We start from the raw sequence: 12366 nt of genomic DNA, 5'->3' as shown, positions 1-12366 counted from the left end.
AGGGATGGGATTTACGGGAGAGTTAGGGTATTAGAGGGATGGGATTTACGGGAGAGTTAGGGTACTAGAGGGATGGGGATTATGGGAGAGTTAAGTTATTAGAGGCATGGGATTCGGTGGGAGATTTCGGGTGCTAGGGGGATGAGTTTATGGGAGATTTAGGGTACTGAAGGGATGGGCTTTGATGGGAGAGTTATGGTGCCAGAAGCATCAGTAGGCCAAATGGCCTTGTTGTGCCTTTTGAATTTAAATCTTTTTATCAAGGTTCTTCCAATCATCTGCCGGCAGGTGTTTTCATGTGCAGTCAGATGTGTTTTGTTGCATTTCTGCAATATCCACTTCCTGTCACTAGGTGGCACAAGGACACTTTGTGTATGCAGTAATGCACCGAAAATGCAACAACAGTTGACTGACGATTCAGTCACTTAATTCAAATTACTGGATAATTTGAACTTTTTGGTGTCAGAAAAATCAGGAACAGGCAGTAGATATTTGCCTAGTGCCAGTATATGCAGTATGTGGCAGTATATGCAGTATGTGACAGTATGTGCAGTATGTGGCAGTATATGCAGTATGTGACAATATGTGCAGTATGTGGCAGTATATGCAGTATGTGACAATATGTGCAGTATGTGGCAGTATATGCAGTATATGCAGTATATGCAGCATGTGCAGTATGTGGCAGTATATGCAGTATGTGCAGTATGTGGCAGTATATGCAGTATGTGGCAGTATATGCAGTATGTGCAGTATGTGGCAGTATGTGCAGTATGTGGCAGTATATGCAGTATGTGGCAGTATGTGGCAGTATATGCAGTATGTGGCAGTATATGCAGTATGTGGCAGTATGTGCAGTATGTGGCAGTATATGCAGTATGTGACAGTATGTGCAGTATGTGGCAGTATATGCAGTATGTGGCAGTATATGCAGTATGTGGCAGTATGTGCAGTATGTGGCAGTATATGCAGTATGTGACAGTATGTGCAGTATGTGGCAGTATATGCAGTATGTGGCAGTATATGCAGTATGTGACAATATGTGCAGTATGTGGCAGTATATGCAGTATGTGGCAGTATGTGGCAGTATATGCAGTATGTGACAATATGTGCAGTATGTGGCAGTATATGCAGTATGTGGCAGTATATGCAGTATGTGGCAGTATATGCAGTATGTGCAGTATGTGGCAGTATATGCAGTATGTGGCAGTATATGCAGTATGTGACAGTATGTGCAGTATGTGGCAGTATATGCAGTATGTGGCAGTATATGCAGTATGTGACAATATGTGCAGTATGTGGCAGTATATGCAGTATGTGACAGTATGTGCAGTATGTGGCAGTATATGCAGTATGTGACAATATGTGCAGTATGTGGCAGTATATGCAGTATGTGACAATATGTGCAGTATGTGGCAGTATGTGGCAGTATATGCAGTATGTGCAGTATATGCAGTATATGCAGCATGTGCAGTATGTGGCAGTATATGCAGTATGTGCAGTATGTGGCAGTATGTGCAGTATGTGGCAGTATATGCAGTATGTGCAGTATGTGGCAGTATATGCAGTATGTGCAGTATGTGGCAGTATGTGGCAGTATATGCAGTATGTGCAGTATGTGGCAGTATATGCAGTATGTGGTAGTATATGCAGTATGTGCAGTATGTGGCAGTATATGCAGTATGTGCAGTATGTGGCAGTATGTGCAGTATGTGACAATATGTACAGTGTGTGGCAGTATATGCAGTATATGCAGTATGTGGCAGTATATGCAGTATGTGCAGTATGTGGCAGTATGTGCAGTATGTGCAGTATGTGGCAGTATATGCAGTATGTGGCAGTATATGCAGTATGTGCAGTATGTGGCAGTATATGCAGTATGTGCAGTATGTGGCAGTATGTGCAGTATGTGACAATATGTACAGTGTGTGGCAGTATATGCAGTATGTGTATATTACTGAAGTTGTTGATTTTTTTGTGCCGTTGCTTATGGACAAAATGAAAGAGCATTTTCTTGGAGCAGCTGACCGGGCTTGCTCATAAGATTTATCCAGGGCCCAGGGCTTGTTCAGACCAGGTCTTCCAATTCAGTTCGATCATGAACTTACAGTTACTTTGGTAACACTTGAAATTGTTATTGCAATTTAAATGATCAAGTTTTGATGTGAAACTTTCTGTGTTTCACGTGGATTGGATAGATCCCAGCTTAGCACATGACGACAGTGCAGCCACGGACCAATCAGAAAGCAATTAGGAACACTACCTCTTCTGGTCATATGTAGACTGGTGTTGACAGATTCTAACAGGGAAGCTGTAAACGCACAAGTGAGATCAGTGAAAGGGACTCTCCAACTTCACTGTTTATTTGACCCAGAGCTGATCTTCAGACTCCATATCCGCTCCATCACCAAGACCTCCTACTTCCACCTCTGTAATATCGTCTGTCTCCTCCCCTGCCTCAGCCCATCTGCTGCTGAGACCCTCACAATGCCTTTGTTACCTCCAGACTCGACTATTCCAATGCTTTCCTTTTGCTTTTTTGGAATCCTTTAAAATGATCCCTTTTTGGAAAGAGCATATTGTCCCAGCGCTCTGGATAAGGATGCAGTCAATCCAGGATTGCATCACGGAGCGCCAACACCGCGTCATTCTCTCCAGTTTGAATCAGATTCATTTACCTAACCAAGACCGCCTACTTCCACCTCCATAACACGCCCGTCTCTATCCCTGCCTCAGCTCATCTGCTGCTAAAACCCTCATCCATGCCTTTGTTACCTCCAGACTTGACTATTCCAATGCTGTCCTGGCCAGCCTCCCGTATTCCACCCTCTGTATACTTGAGCTCATTGAAAACTCTGTTGCCCGTATCCTAACTCGCACCAAGTCCCATTCAACCATCACACCAACCTATGCTCACTGACCTACATTGGCACCCGGTCTAGCACCACCTCAATTTTAAAATTCTCATCCTTGTTTTCAAATCCCTCCACGGTCTCGCCGCTCCCTATCTCTGTGATCTCCTACAACCCTCCGAGATCTCAGCACTCCTGTAATTCTGGCCTGTTGCGCATCCCTGATTTCTTTCGCCCCTCCATTGGTGGCCCTGCCGTCAGCTGTTCAGGCCCTAAGCTCTGGAATTCCCTCCCTAAACCTCTCCGTCTCTCTACCTCTCCTCCTTTAAAACCTACCTCTTTGACCAAGCTTTTGGTCACCTGTCCTAATATCTCTTTATGTGGCTAGGTGTCAAATTTTGTTTGATAATCGCTCCTATGAAGCACCTTGAGATGTTTCACTATGTCAAAGGTGCTATATAAATGCAAGTTGTTGGTGTTGCTATTGGTTCTCATGCTTGTCATATAGACACGCAAATGAATTCATGTCACTCAGATTCGAAGATGGACAGTCATGGGAGATACTGGATTGTGAGTTTGAGAAAGCTGCAACATGTTTGGCATTAAAACTGAAACATGGTTCTATCTGGGCATTTAAAAAATGGATTCAGCTGCTCTGCCCTCTGCTGATGCCATTGACACTGGCTGCCATCCAGCACTCAGCCACGTGTGAGCTTTAGCATTGAATGGCAGCCAGCTATTTGATTATGGGCGCATCGCAGCTCAGTGTGATCTTGTTCTCACCCATGTAAGCCAATTGGAAAACCCTTCTCTTCAACCAGGCCTTTGGTGCCCCATCCTAGCCTCTCCATTTCTCCTTCCCCGCACTGTGCCCACCCCACCATTTCTCCCCTTCCCCCACACTGTGCCTACCTTACCATTTCCCCTCTTCCCCCACACTGTGCCCACCCCACCATTTCCCCCCTTCCCCCACACTGTGCCCACCTTACCATTTCCCCCTTCCCCCACACTGTGCCCACCCCACCATTTCCCCCCTTCCCACACGCTGTGCCCACCACACCATTTCTCCCCTTCCCCACACTGTGCCCACCCCATTTCCCCCTTCCCCCACACTGTGCCCACCCCACCATTTCCCCCCTTCCCACACGCTGTGCCCACCACACCATTTCTCCCCTTCCCCACACTGTGCCCACCCCATTTCCCCCTTCCCCCACACTGTGCCCACCCCACCATTTCCCCCCTTCCCACACGCTGTGCCCACCACACCATTTCCCCCCTTCCCCACACTGTGCCCACCCCATTTCCCCCCTTCCCCCACACTGTGCCCACCCCACCATTTCTCCCCTTCCCCCACACTGTGCCCACCCCACCATTTCTCCCCTTCCCCCACACTATGCCCACCCCACCATTTCTCCCCTTCCCCCACACTATGCCCACCCCACCATTTCCCCCTTCCCCCACACTGTGCCCACCCCAACATTTCTCCCCTTCCCCCACACTGTGCCCACCCCACCATTTCTTCCCTTCCCCCACATTGTGCCTACCCCACCATTTCCCCCCTTCCCCCACACTGTGCCCACCCCACCATTTCCCCCTTCCACCACACTGTGCCCACCCCACCATTTCCCCCTTACCCCACTCTGTGCCCACCCCACCATTTCCCCCTTCCACCACACTGTGCCCACCCCACCATTCCCCCCTTCCCCCACACTGTGCCCACTCCACCATTTCACCCCTTCCCCACACTGTGCCCACCCCACCATTCCCCCCTTCCCCCACACTGTGCCCACCCCACCATTTCCCCCCTTCCCCCACTCTGTGCCCACCCCACCTTTCCCCCCTTCCCCACACTGTGCCCACCCCACCATTTCACCCCTTCCCCACACTGTGCCCACCCCACCATTTCATCCCTTCCCCACACTGTGCCCACCCCACCATTTCACCCCTTCCCCACACTGTGCCCACCCCACCATTTCTCTCCTTCCAATTTGTGAAGTTTCCTGTGCTCTAAGAGTTCTGTTGAAGTTTGTCATTTTTCCTCCTACTTTCTCGTTATGAAATGTTGATGACTGTGTGCCACTTTGCAACGTTTAAATGAATTACTGCCCATTGTAGCACTTCACCTGCAGATCAGAAGGCCCTGGTCTAGATTCCCACTCTTCACTGATCTCAGCCAGGGTGTTACAATTAGCATTGGGAAGGGGAGGAGTCTGGTGGAGTTCCTTATAAATCCAATAGTGAATTCAGGAGAAACCTCTTTACCCAGAGAGTGGTTAGAATGTGGAACTCACTACCACAAGGATTAGTTGAGGTGAATAGCGTAGATGAGGGAGTAAGGAATAGAAGGATATGCTGATAGGGTTAGGTGGAGAGGGGTGGGAGATCGCGTTAGCGAGGAGAGGCCGCGATCGGTAGAAGGTTTGCTTGAAGGGCTGAGTGCAGCACTCCTGCTGCTCCTGGCTCACATGGAGTACTCTTAAAAAGGACTTACCTTCTGCAGCTGGCTGCTCCCATCTCCATTTCACTACCGGGTTTCCTGAGCCCTGGGAAACTCAGTCGGCAACTGTTAAATTTAAATCAGGCTCCCAATTGCATTGTGGGAGCCTGATTTAAATATTGTAATGAAGTTTATATCCAATTCCCATGGATAGAAATACACGTGGATACAGTCATGACTGGAGTCACATGCGCGACCTTAGGACCGGAGTGAGTTTGTGCATGAGAGGATTAGATGATGGTGTGTTGCTCTATACTACTTGAATTGCACTCGACAGCCACAAAGAACATCCCAGTACTCCAAGGAGTGGGCAGGTGCTGATGACCTGATTCCAGCCCTGGTGATCGCGAGCTGACCATCAGGCAGCACACAGAGGAGTTCACTCTTAATTTGTCCTCGCTCCTTTCCTGTGAAGAAATGGGATCAGGAATGTTCAGTGAGAGCACACGTGACCACAAGCTCACATCCCAACACTCCGCAGCGCATTATAAAACTGGTCGCAGTTGGGTTTTGGTGACCCAATTCTTCTGGGTTCTCCAGATTGAGAAGAGTGTCCTGGAGCAGGGGGTTTCATGCAGAGCTTTGAATGCTCATGGTTTCTCTTTGCTTGGTACAGATTCCAGAGGTAATTGATTTCTGCTGTGACTTCCTCATTTCCTGGATTGACGACGATAACGTTATTGAGCTGTACAGGCTGGCCGAGCACTACAGCCTGATCCAGCTGAGCGACAGGATCGACTTGTACATCCTCCGAAACTTCCTGACCTTCATCAAGTCCGAGACCTACCACCAGCTGCCCCTGGCAAAGGTGCAGAGCCTGCTGAGCAGCGACAAGCTCCACGCCAGCTCTGAGAACGAAGTCTACGAGGCGGCCTTGCTTTACCACTACACCCAGGAGGAGATCGAGAAGGACCGGGTCTCCCTGCACGATCCACCAAAGCTGCTGGAGATGGTCCGCTTCGCGCTGATCGAGCAGCAGACCTTTCAGAAGCTGTACGACCGGCTGAGCCCCTGTCCTCTCAAGGAGGTCCTGGCAGATGCCCTGGCCTACCACCAGAATGAAATCCTCCAGCCTGTACTGCAGACCCCGCAGACACAGCTGCGGTCAGAGTTCCGTTGCGTGGTGGGATTTGGAGGGATGTACTCCTCCCAGGACGAAGACTTGAGCGATGAGGTCAAGTTTCTGAACCCGCTGACCCAGCAATGGCGAACTCTGACCCAGGCCCAGATGCCAAAGATGTCGAACCAGGGCATTGCTGTTTTAAATAACTTTGCTTATCTCGTGGGTGGGGACAACAACACTGCAGGGTACAGAGCAGAGGTGAGCTGCTGGAGGTATGGCATTTTTCCCTTTCCCTATTTATTTATACTCTAGGGAATAAACTGTGGTGAAGAACAACTTGCGCTTTGTAAAATTGTAACAATGACATTATTCACCGGTTCTGCTGGAGTAACATTATCACAAGGAAGGTTCATACGCTTCACCTCCCCCCACCTCAGTGAAGGCACTGATTGTCGCTGGGGTTCAGTTCCATGGGCCTTGATTTGGATGAGGAGACCAAATGTAATATTTCCAAGTTTGCTGATGACACAAAACTAGGTGGGATTGTGAGTTGTGAGGAGGATGCAAAGAGGCTTCAAGGGGATATAGACAGTCTAAGTGAGTGAGTGGGCAAGAACATGGCAGATGAAATATAATGTGGAAAAATGTGAAGTTATCCACTTTGGTAGGAAAAACAGAAACACAGGGTATTTTGGGATTGGGAAGATTGGGAAATGTTGATGTTCAAAGGGACCTGGGTGTCCTTGTACATGAGCCACTGAAAGCTAACATGCAGGTGCAGCAAGCAATTAGGAAGGCAAATGGTATGTTGGCCTTTATTACAAGAGGATTTGAGTACAGAAGTAAAGATGTCTTACTGCAATTATACAGAGCCTTGGTGAGACCGCACCGGAGTATTGTGTACAATTTTGGTCTCCTTACCTAAGAAAGGATATACTTGCCATAGTGGGAGTGCAATGAAGGCTCACCAGACTGATTCCTGGGATGGTGGGATTGTCGTATGAGGAGAGATTGAGTAGACTAGGCTTGTATTCTTTAGAGTTTAGAAGAATGAGAGGTGATCTCATTGAAACGTACAAAATTCTTACAGGGCTCGACAGGGTAGATGTAAGGAGGATGTTTCCCCTGGCTGGGGGGGTCTAGAACGAGGGGTCACAGTCTCAGAATAAGGGGTAGACCAGTTAGGACTGAGATGAGGAGAAATTTCTTCACTCAGAGGGTGGTGAATCTTTGGAATTCTCTACCCCAGAGGGCTGTGGAGGCTCAGTCATTGAGTACATTCAAAACAGAGATCGATAGATTTCTAGATATTAACGGCATCAAGGGATACGGGGATGGTGCAGGAAAATGGCGTTGAGGTAGAAGAACAGCCATGATCTGATTGAATGGCGGAGCAGGCTCGAGGGGCCGGATGGCCTACTCCTGCTTCTATTTTTTATATTCTTACGTTTGCCCATGTTCTCCATGGGTGAGCCTAGTCCGTGAGTGGAAGACGTCACAGCTGAGGCCCATTGCGTTTGCACCCAACTTCCATGCTCGCAATCTATTCAGCGTGAGTCACTGGATAGTGGTGAGGAGCAGGAACTCAGGCTGATAACCCCCCCTTCCTATTCCAAGGGCACTAAAGTCAATTGTAGACCCCCCTCCAGAGATCTGCTAAGTCAGCTCAGAGCAGGCATCAAACCTGGGACCCCAAGCACAGCCTCCAACCACTAGACCATCTGGGCTTGTGGTGACTGGTGTGCGAAGTGAAAAAGCAAGTTGCGAGGAGGACAGTGTCTGAAAGGGATATTGACAGGTTAAGCGAATGGGCAAAAGTTTGGCAGATGGAATATAATGTGGGAAAATGTGAAGTCATCCACTTTGGGAGGAAAAATAAAAAAGCAAAATATTATTTGAATGGAGAAATACTACAAAATGCTGCGGTACAGAGGGATCTGGGTGTCCTCGTACATGAAACACAAAAAGTTAACATACAGGTGCAGCAGGTAATCTGGAAGGCGAATGGAATATTCAAGGGGGATGGAGTATAAAAGCAGGGATGTCATGCTACATCTGTACAGGGTGTTGGTGAGACCACATATGGAGTACTGCATACAGTTCTGGTGCCTTTATTTAAGGAAGGATATACTTGCACTGGAGGCAGTTCATAGAAGGTTCACTAGGTTGATTCCAGGTATGGAAGGGTTGTCTTTTGAGGAAAAATTGAACAGGTTGTGTCTATACTCATTGGAGTTTAGAAGAATGAGAGGTGATCCTATTGAAACATACAAGATTCTGAGGGGACTCGATAGGGTAGATGCTGAGAGGATGTTACCCCTCATGGGGGAATCTAAAACGAGGGGGCATAGTCTCAGAATAAGGGGTCGCCCGTTTAAGATGGAAGTGAGGAGGAATTTCTTCTCCCAGAGGGTCGTGAATCTTTGGAATTTTTTACCCCAGGAAGCTGTGGAGGCTGAGTGATTGAATACATTCAAGGCTGAGTTAGACAAATTTTTGATCAGCAAGGGAGTCAAAGGATATGGGGAAAAGGCGGGAAAGTGGAGTTGAGGTAAAAATCAGATCAGCCATGATCTCATTAAATGGCGGAGCAGGCTCGAGGGGCCGAATGGCCTACTCCTGCTCCTATCTCTTATGGTCTTATTACATTCCATTTCGAATGAACAGGTGATATTTTCAAATGACTATTGTTTTTCTATTAATCGTTTCCCTTAATTGTTTTCTTTAGCTTTTTCTCAAGCCATGAAATACTCCCTAGCAGAGTAAGGGAGCCAAGAAACCTGCTTCCAGCTCTCCCAGTCCTGCTGTTAACACTCGGAGCTGAGTGTTGTGTACAGGGAACCTGCTCCCAGCTCTCCCAGTCCTGCTGTTATCACAGGGAGCTGAGTGTTGTGTACAGGGAACCTGCTCCCAGCTCTCCCAGTCCTGCTGTTATCACAGGGAGCTGAGTGTTGTGTACAGGGAACCTGCTCCCAGCTCTCCCAGTCCTGCTGTTATCACAGGGAGCTGAGTGTTGTGTACAGGGAACCTGCTCCCAGCTCTCCCAGTCCTGCTGTTATCACAGGGAGCTGAGTGTTGTGCACAGGGAACCTGCTCCCAGCTCTCCCAGTCCTGCTGTTATCACAGGGAGCTGAGTGTTGTGTACAGGGAACCTGCTCCCAGCTCTCCCAGTCCTGCTGTTAACACCCGGAGCTGAGTGTTGTGCACAGGGAACCTGCTCCCAGCTTTCCCAGTCCTGCTGTTATCACAGGGAGTCATAGAGTCATAGAGTTATACAGCACGGATAGAGGCCCTTCGGCCCATCGTGTCCGCGCCGGCCATCAGCCCTGTCTACTCTAATCCCATATTCCAGCATTTGGTCCGTAGCCTTGTATGCTATGGCATTTCAAGTGCTCATCCAAATGCTTCTTGAATGTTGTGAGGGTTCCTGCCTCCACAACCCTTTCAGGCAGTGAGTTCCAGACTCCAACCACCCTCTGGGTGAAAAAGTTCTTTCTCAAATCCCCTCTAAACCTCCCGCCTTTTACCTTGAATCTATGTCCCCTTGTTATAGAACCCTCAACGAAGGGAAAAGCTCCTTAGTATCCATCCTATCTGTGCCCCTCATAATTTTGTACACCTCAATCATGTCCCCCCTCAGCCTCCTCTGCTCCAAGGAAAACAAACCCAATCTTCCCAGTCTCTCTTCATAGCTGAAGCGCTCCAGCCCTGGTAACATCCTGGTGAATCTCCTCTGCACCCTCTCCAAAGCGATCACATCCTTCCTGTAGTGTGGCGACCAGAACTGCACACAGTACTCCAGCTGTGGCCTAACCAGTGTTTTATACAGCTCCATCATAACCTCCTTGCTCTTATATTCTATGCCTCGGCTAATAAAGGCAAGTATCCCATATGCCTTCTTTACCACCTTATCTACCTGTTCCGCCGCCTTCAGGGATCTGTGAACTTGCACACCAAGATCCCTCTGACCCTCTGTCTTGCCTAGGGTCCTCCCATTCATTGTGTATTCCCTTGCCTTGTTAGTCCCTCCAAAGTGCATCACCTCGCACTTTTCCGGGTTAAATTCCATTTGCCACTGTTCCGCCCATCTGACCAACCCATCTATATCGTCCTGCAGACTGAGGCTATCCTCCTCGCTATTTACCACCCTACCAATTTTTGTATCATCAGCGAACTTACTGATCATACCTTTTACATTCATATCCAAGTCATTAATGTAGACCACAAACAGCAAGGGACCCAGCACCGATCCCTGTGGTACCCCACTGGCCACAGGCTTCCAGTCACAAAAACAACCTTCGACCATCACCCTCTGCCTTCTGCCACTAAGCCAGTTTTGTATCCAAAGTGCCAAGGCACCCTGGATTCCATGGGCTCGTACCTTCTTGACCAGTCTCCTGTGGGGGACTTTATCGAAGGCCTTACTGAAATCCATGTATACCACATCCACTGCGTTACCCTCATCCACACGCCTAGTCACCCCCTCAAAAAATTCAATCAAATTAGTCAGACATGATCTTCCCTTGACAAAGCCATGTTGACTATCCCTGATTAATCCTTGCTTCTCCAAGTGGAGACTAATTTTGTCCTTCAGAATTTTTTCCAATAATTTTCCTACCACTGATGTTAGGCTCACTGGCCTGTAGTTCCCCGGTTTTTCCCTACTCCCCTTCTTGAATAATGGTATTACATTAGCGGTTCTCCAGTCCTCTGGCACATCCCCTGTGGCCAGAGAGGTTCTGAATATATGTGTCAGAGCCCCCGCAATCTCCTCCTTTGCCTCACACAGTGGCCTGGGATACATTTCGTCCGGGCCTGGGGATTTATCCATTTTTAGGCCTGCTAAAACCGCCAATACCTCCTCCCGCTCGATGTTAATATGTTCGAGTATATCACAGTCCCCCTGCCGTATTTCTATGTCTACATCGTCCTTCTCCATAGTGAAAACAGATGCAAAAAATTCATTTAGAACCCCTCCTACATCTGCCGGCTCCACACACAGATTGCCATTTTTGTCCCTAATGGGCCCTATTTTTTCCCTAGTCATCCTCTTACCCTTAATATACTTATAAAACATCTTAGGATTTTCCTTTATTTTGCTCGCCAGTGTTATTTCATGGCCCCTCCTTGATCTCCTAATTTCTTTTTTAAGTATCCCCCTGCACTTTTTGTACTCCTCTCGGGCTTCCTCCGTCTTTAGCCTTTTGTATCTGCCAAAAGCCCTCCTTTTTTTCCTAATCCATTCTCGTATATCCCCTGACATCCAAGGTTCCCTGGAGTTCTTGGAACCACCCTTGACCTTTACGGGAACATGTTGCCATTGTATGGTCTCAATCTCCCTTCTGAAAGACTCCCATTGCTCCGATGCGGATTTTCCTACAAGCAGCTGATCCCAGTCCATTTTGGCCAGATCCTGCCTTATCCTATTAAAATCGGCCTTCCCCCAATTTAGAACCTTTATTTCCGGCCCCTCCCTGTCCTTTTCCATGACCACCTTAAATCTCACCAAATTATGGTCACTGTCACCAAAGTGCTCACCTACTAGCACTTCTTCCACTTGGCCGGCCACATTCCCTAGAATTAGGTCCAGTACCGCCCCCTCTCTTGTAGGACTTTCTACATGCTGGCTCAAAAAGCTCTCCTGGATGCACATTAAGAATTTTGTACCCTCTAAGCCTTTTACAGCTGAGTGTTGTGTACAGGGAACCTGCTCCCAGCTCTCCCAGTCCTGCTTTTATCACAGGGAGCTGAGTGTTATGCACAGGGAACCTGCTCCCAGCTCTCCCAGTCCTGCTTTTATCACAGGGAGATGAGTGTTGTTTGCAGGGAACCTGCTCCCAGCTCTCCCAGTCCTGCTTTTATCACAGGGAGATGAGTGTTGTGTACAGGGAACCTGCTCCCAGATCTCCCAGCTCTGTATCAGAGGGTGCTGTATACAATGAACCTACTAAGAAGAG

At 48.3% G+C, this 12366-nt stretch overlaps 1 protein-coding gene across 5 annotated transcripts in view; it reads left to right on the top strand.

The window, feature by feature from the left end:
• Positions 1 to 12366, top strand: part of klhl22 (kelch-like family member 22) — a 62720-nt gene that overhangs the window by 38997 nt on the left and 11357 nt on the right. For all 5 annotated transcript variants that reach the window (XM_068005462.1, XM_068005461.1, XM_068005463.1 and 2 more), the window contains one exon: positions 5963 to 6681. In XM_068005462.1, the coding sequence (XP_067861563.1) occupies positions 5963 to 6681 (719 nt within the window). The remainder of the gene's footprint in view (positions 1 to 5962; positions 6682 to 12366) is intronic.

This window comes from Heptranchias perlo, chromosome 25 (assembly GCF_035084215.1).
Source record: "Heptranchias perlo isolate sHepPer1 chromosome 25, sHepPer1.hap1, whole genome shotgun sequence".
Taxonomy (NCBI): Eukaryota; Metazoa; Chordata; class Chondrichthyes; order Hexanchiformes; family Hexanchidae; genus Heptranchias; species Heptranchias perlo.
The sequence above is the reverse complement of the archived record's forward strand: the minus strand, read 5'-3'. Positions and strand labels throughout refer to the sequence as shown.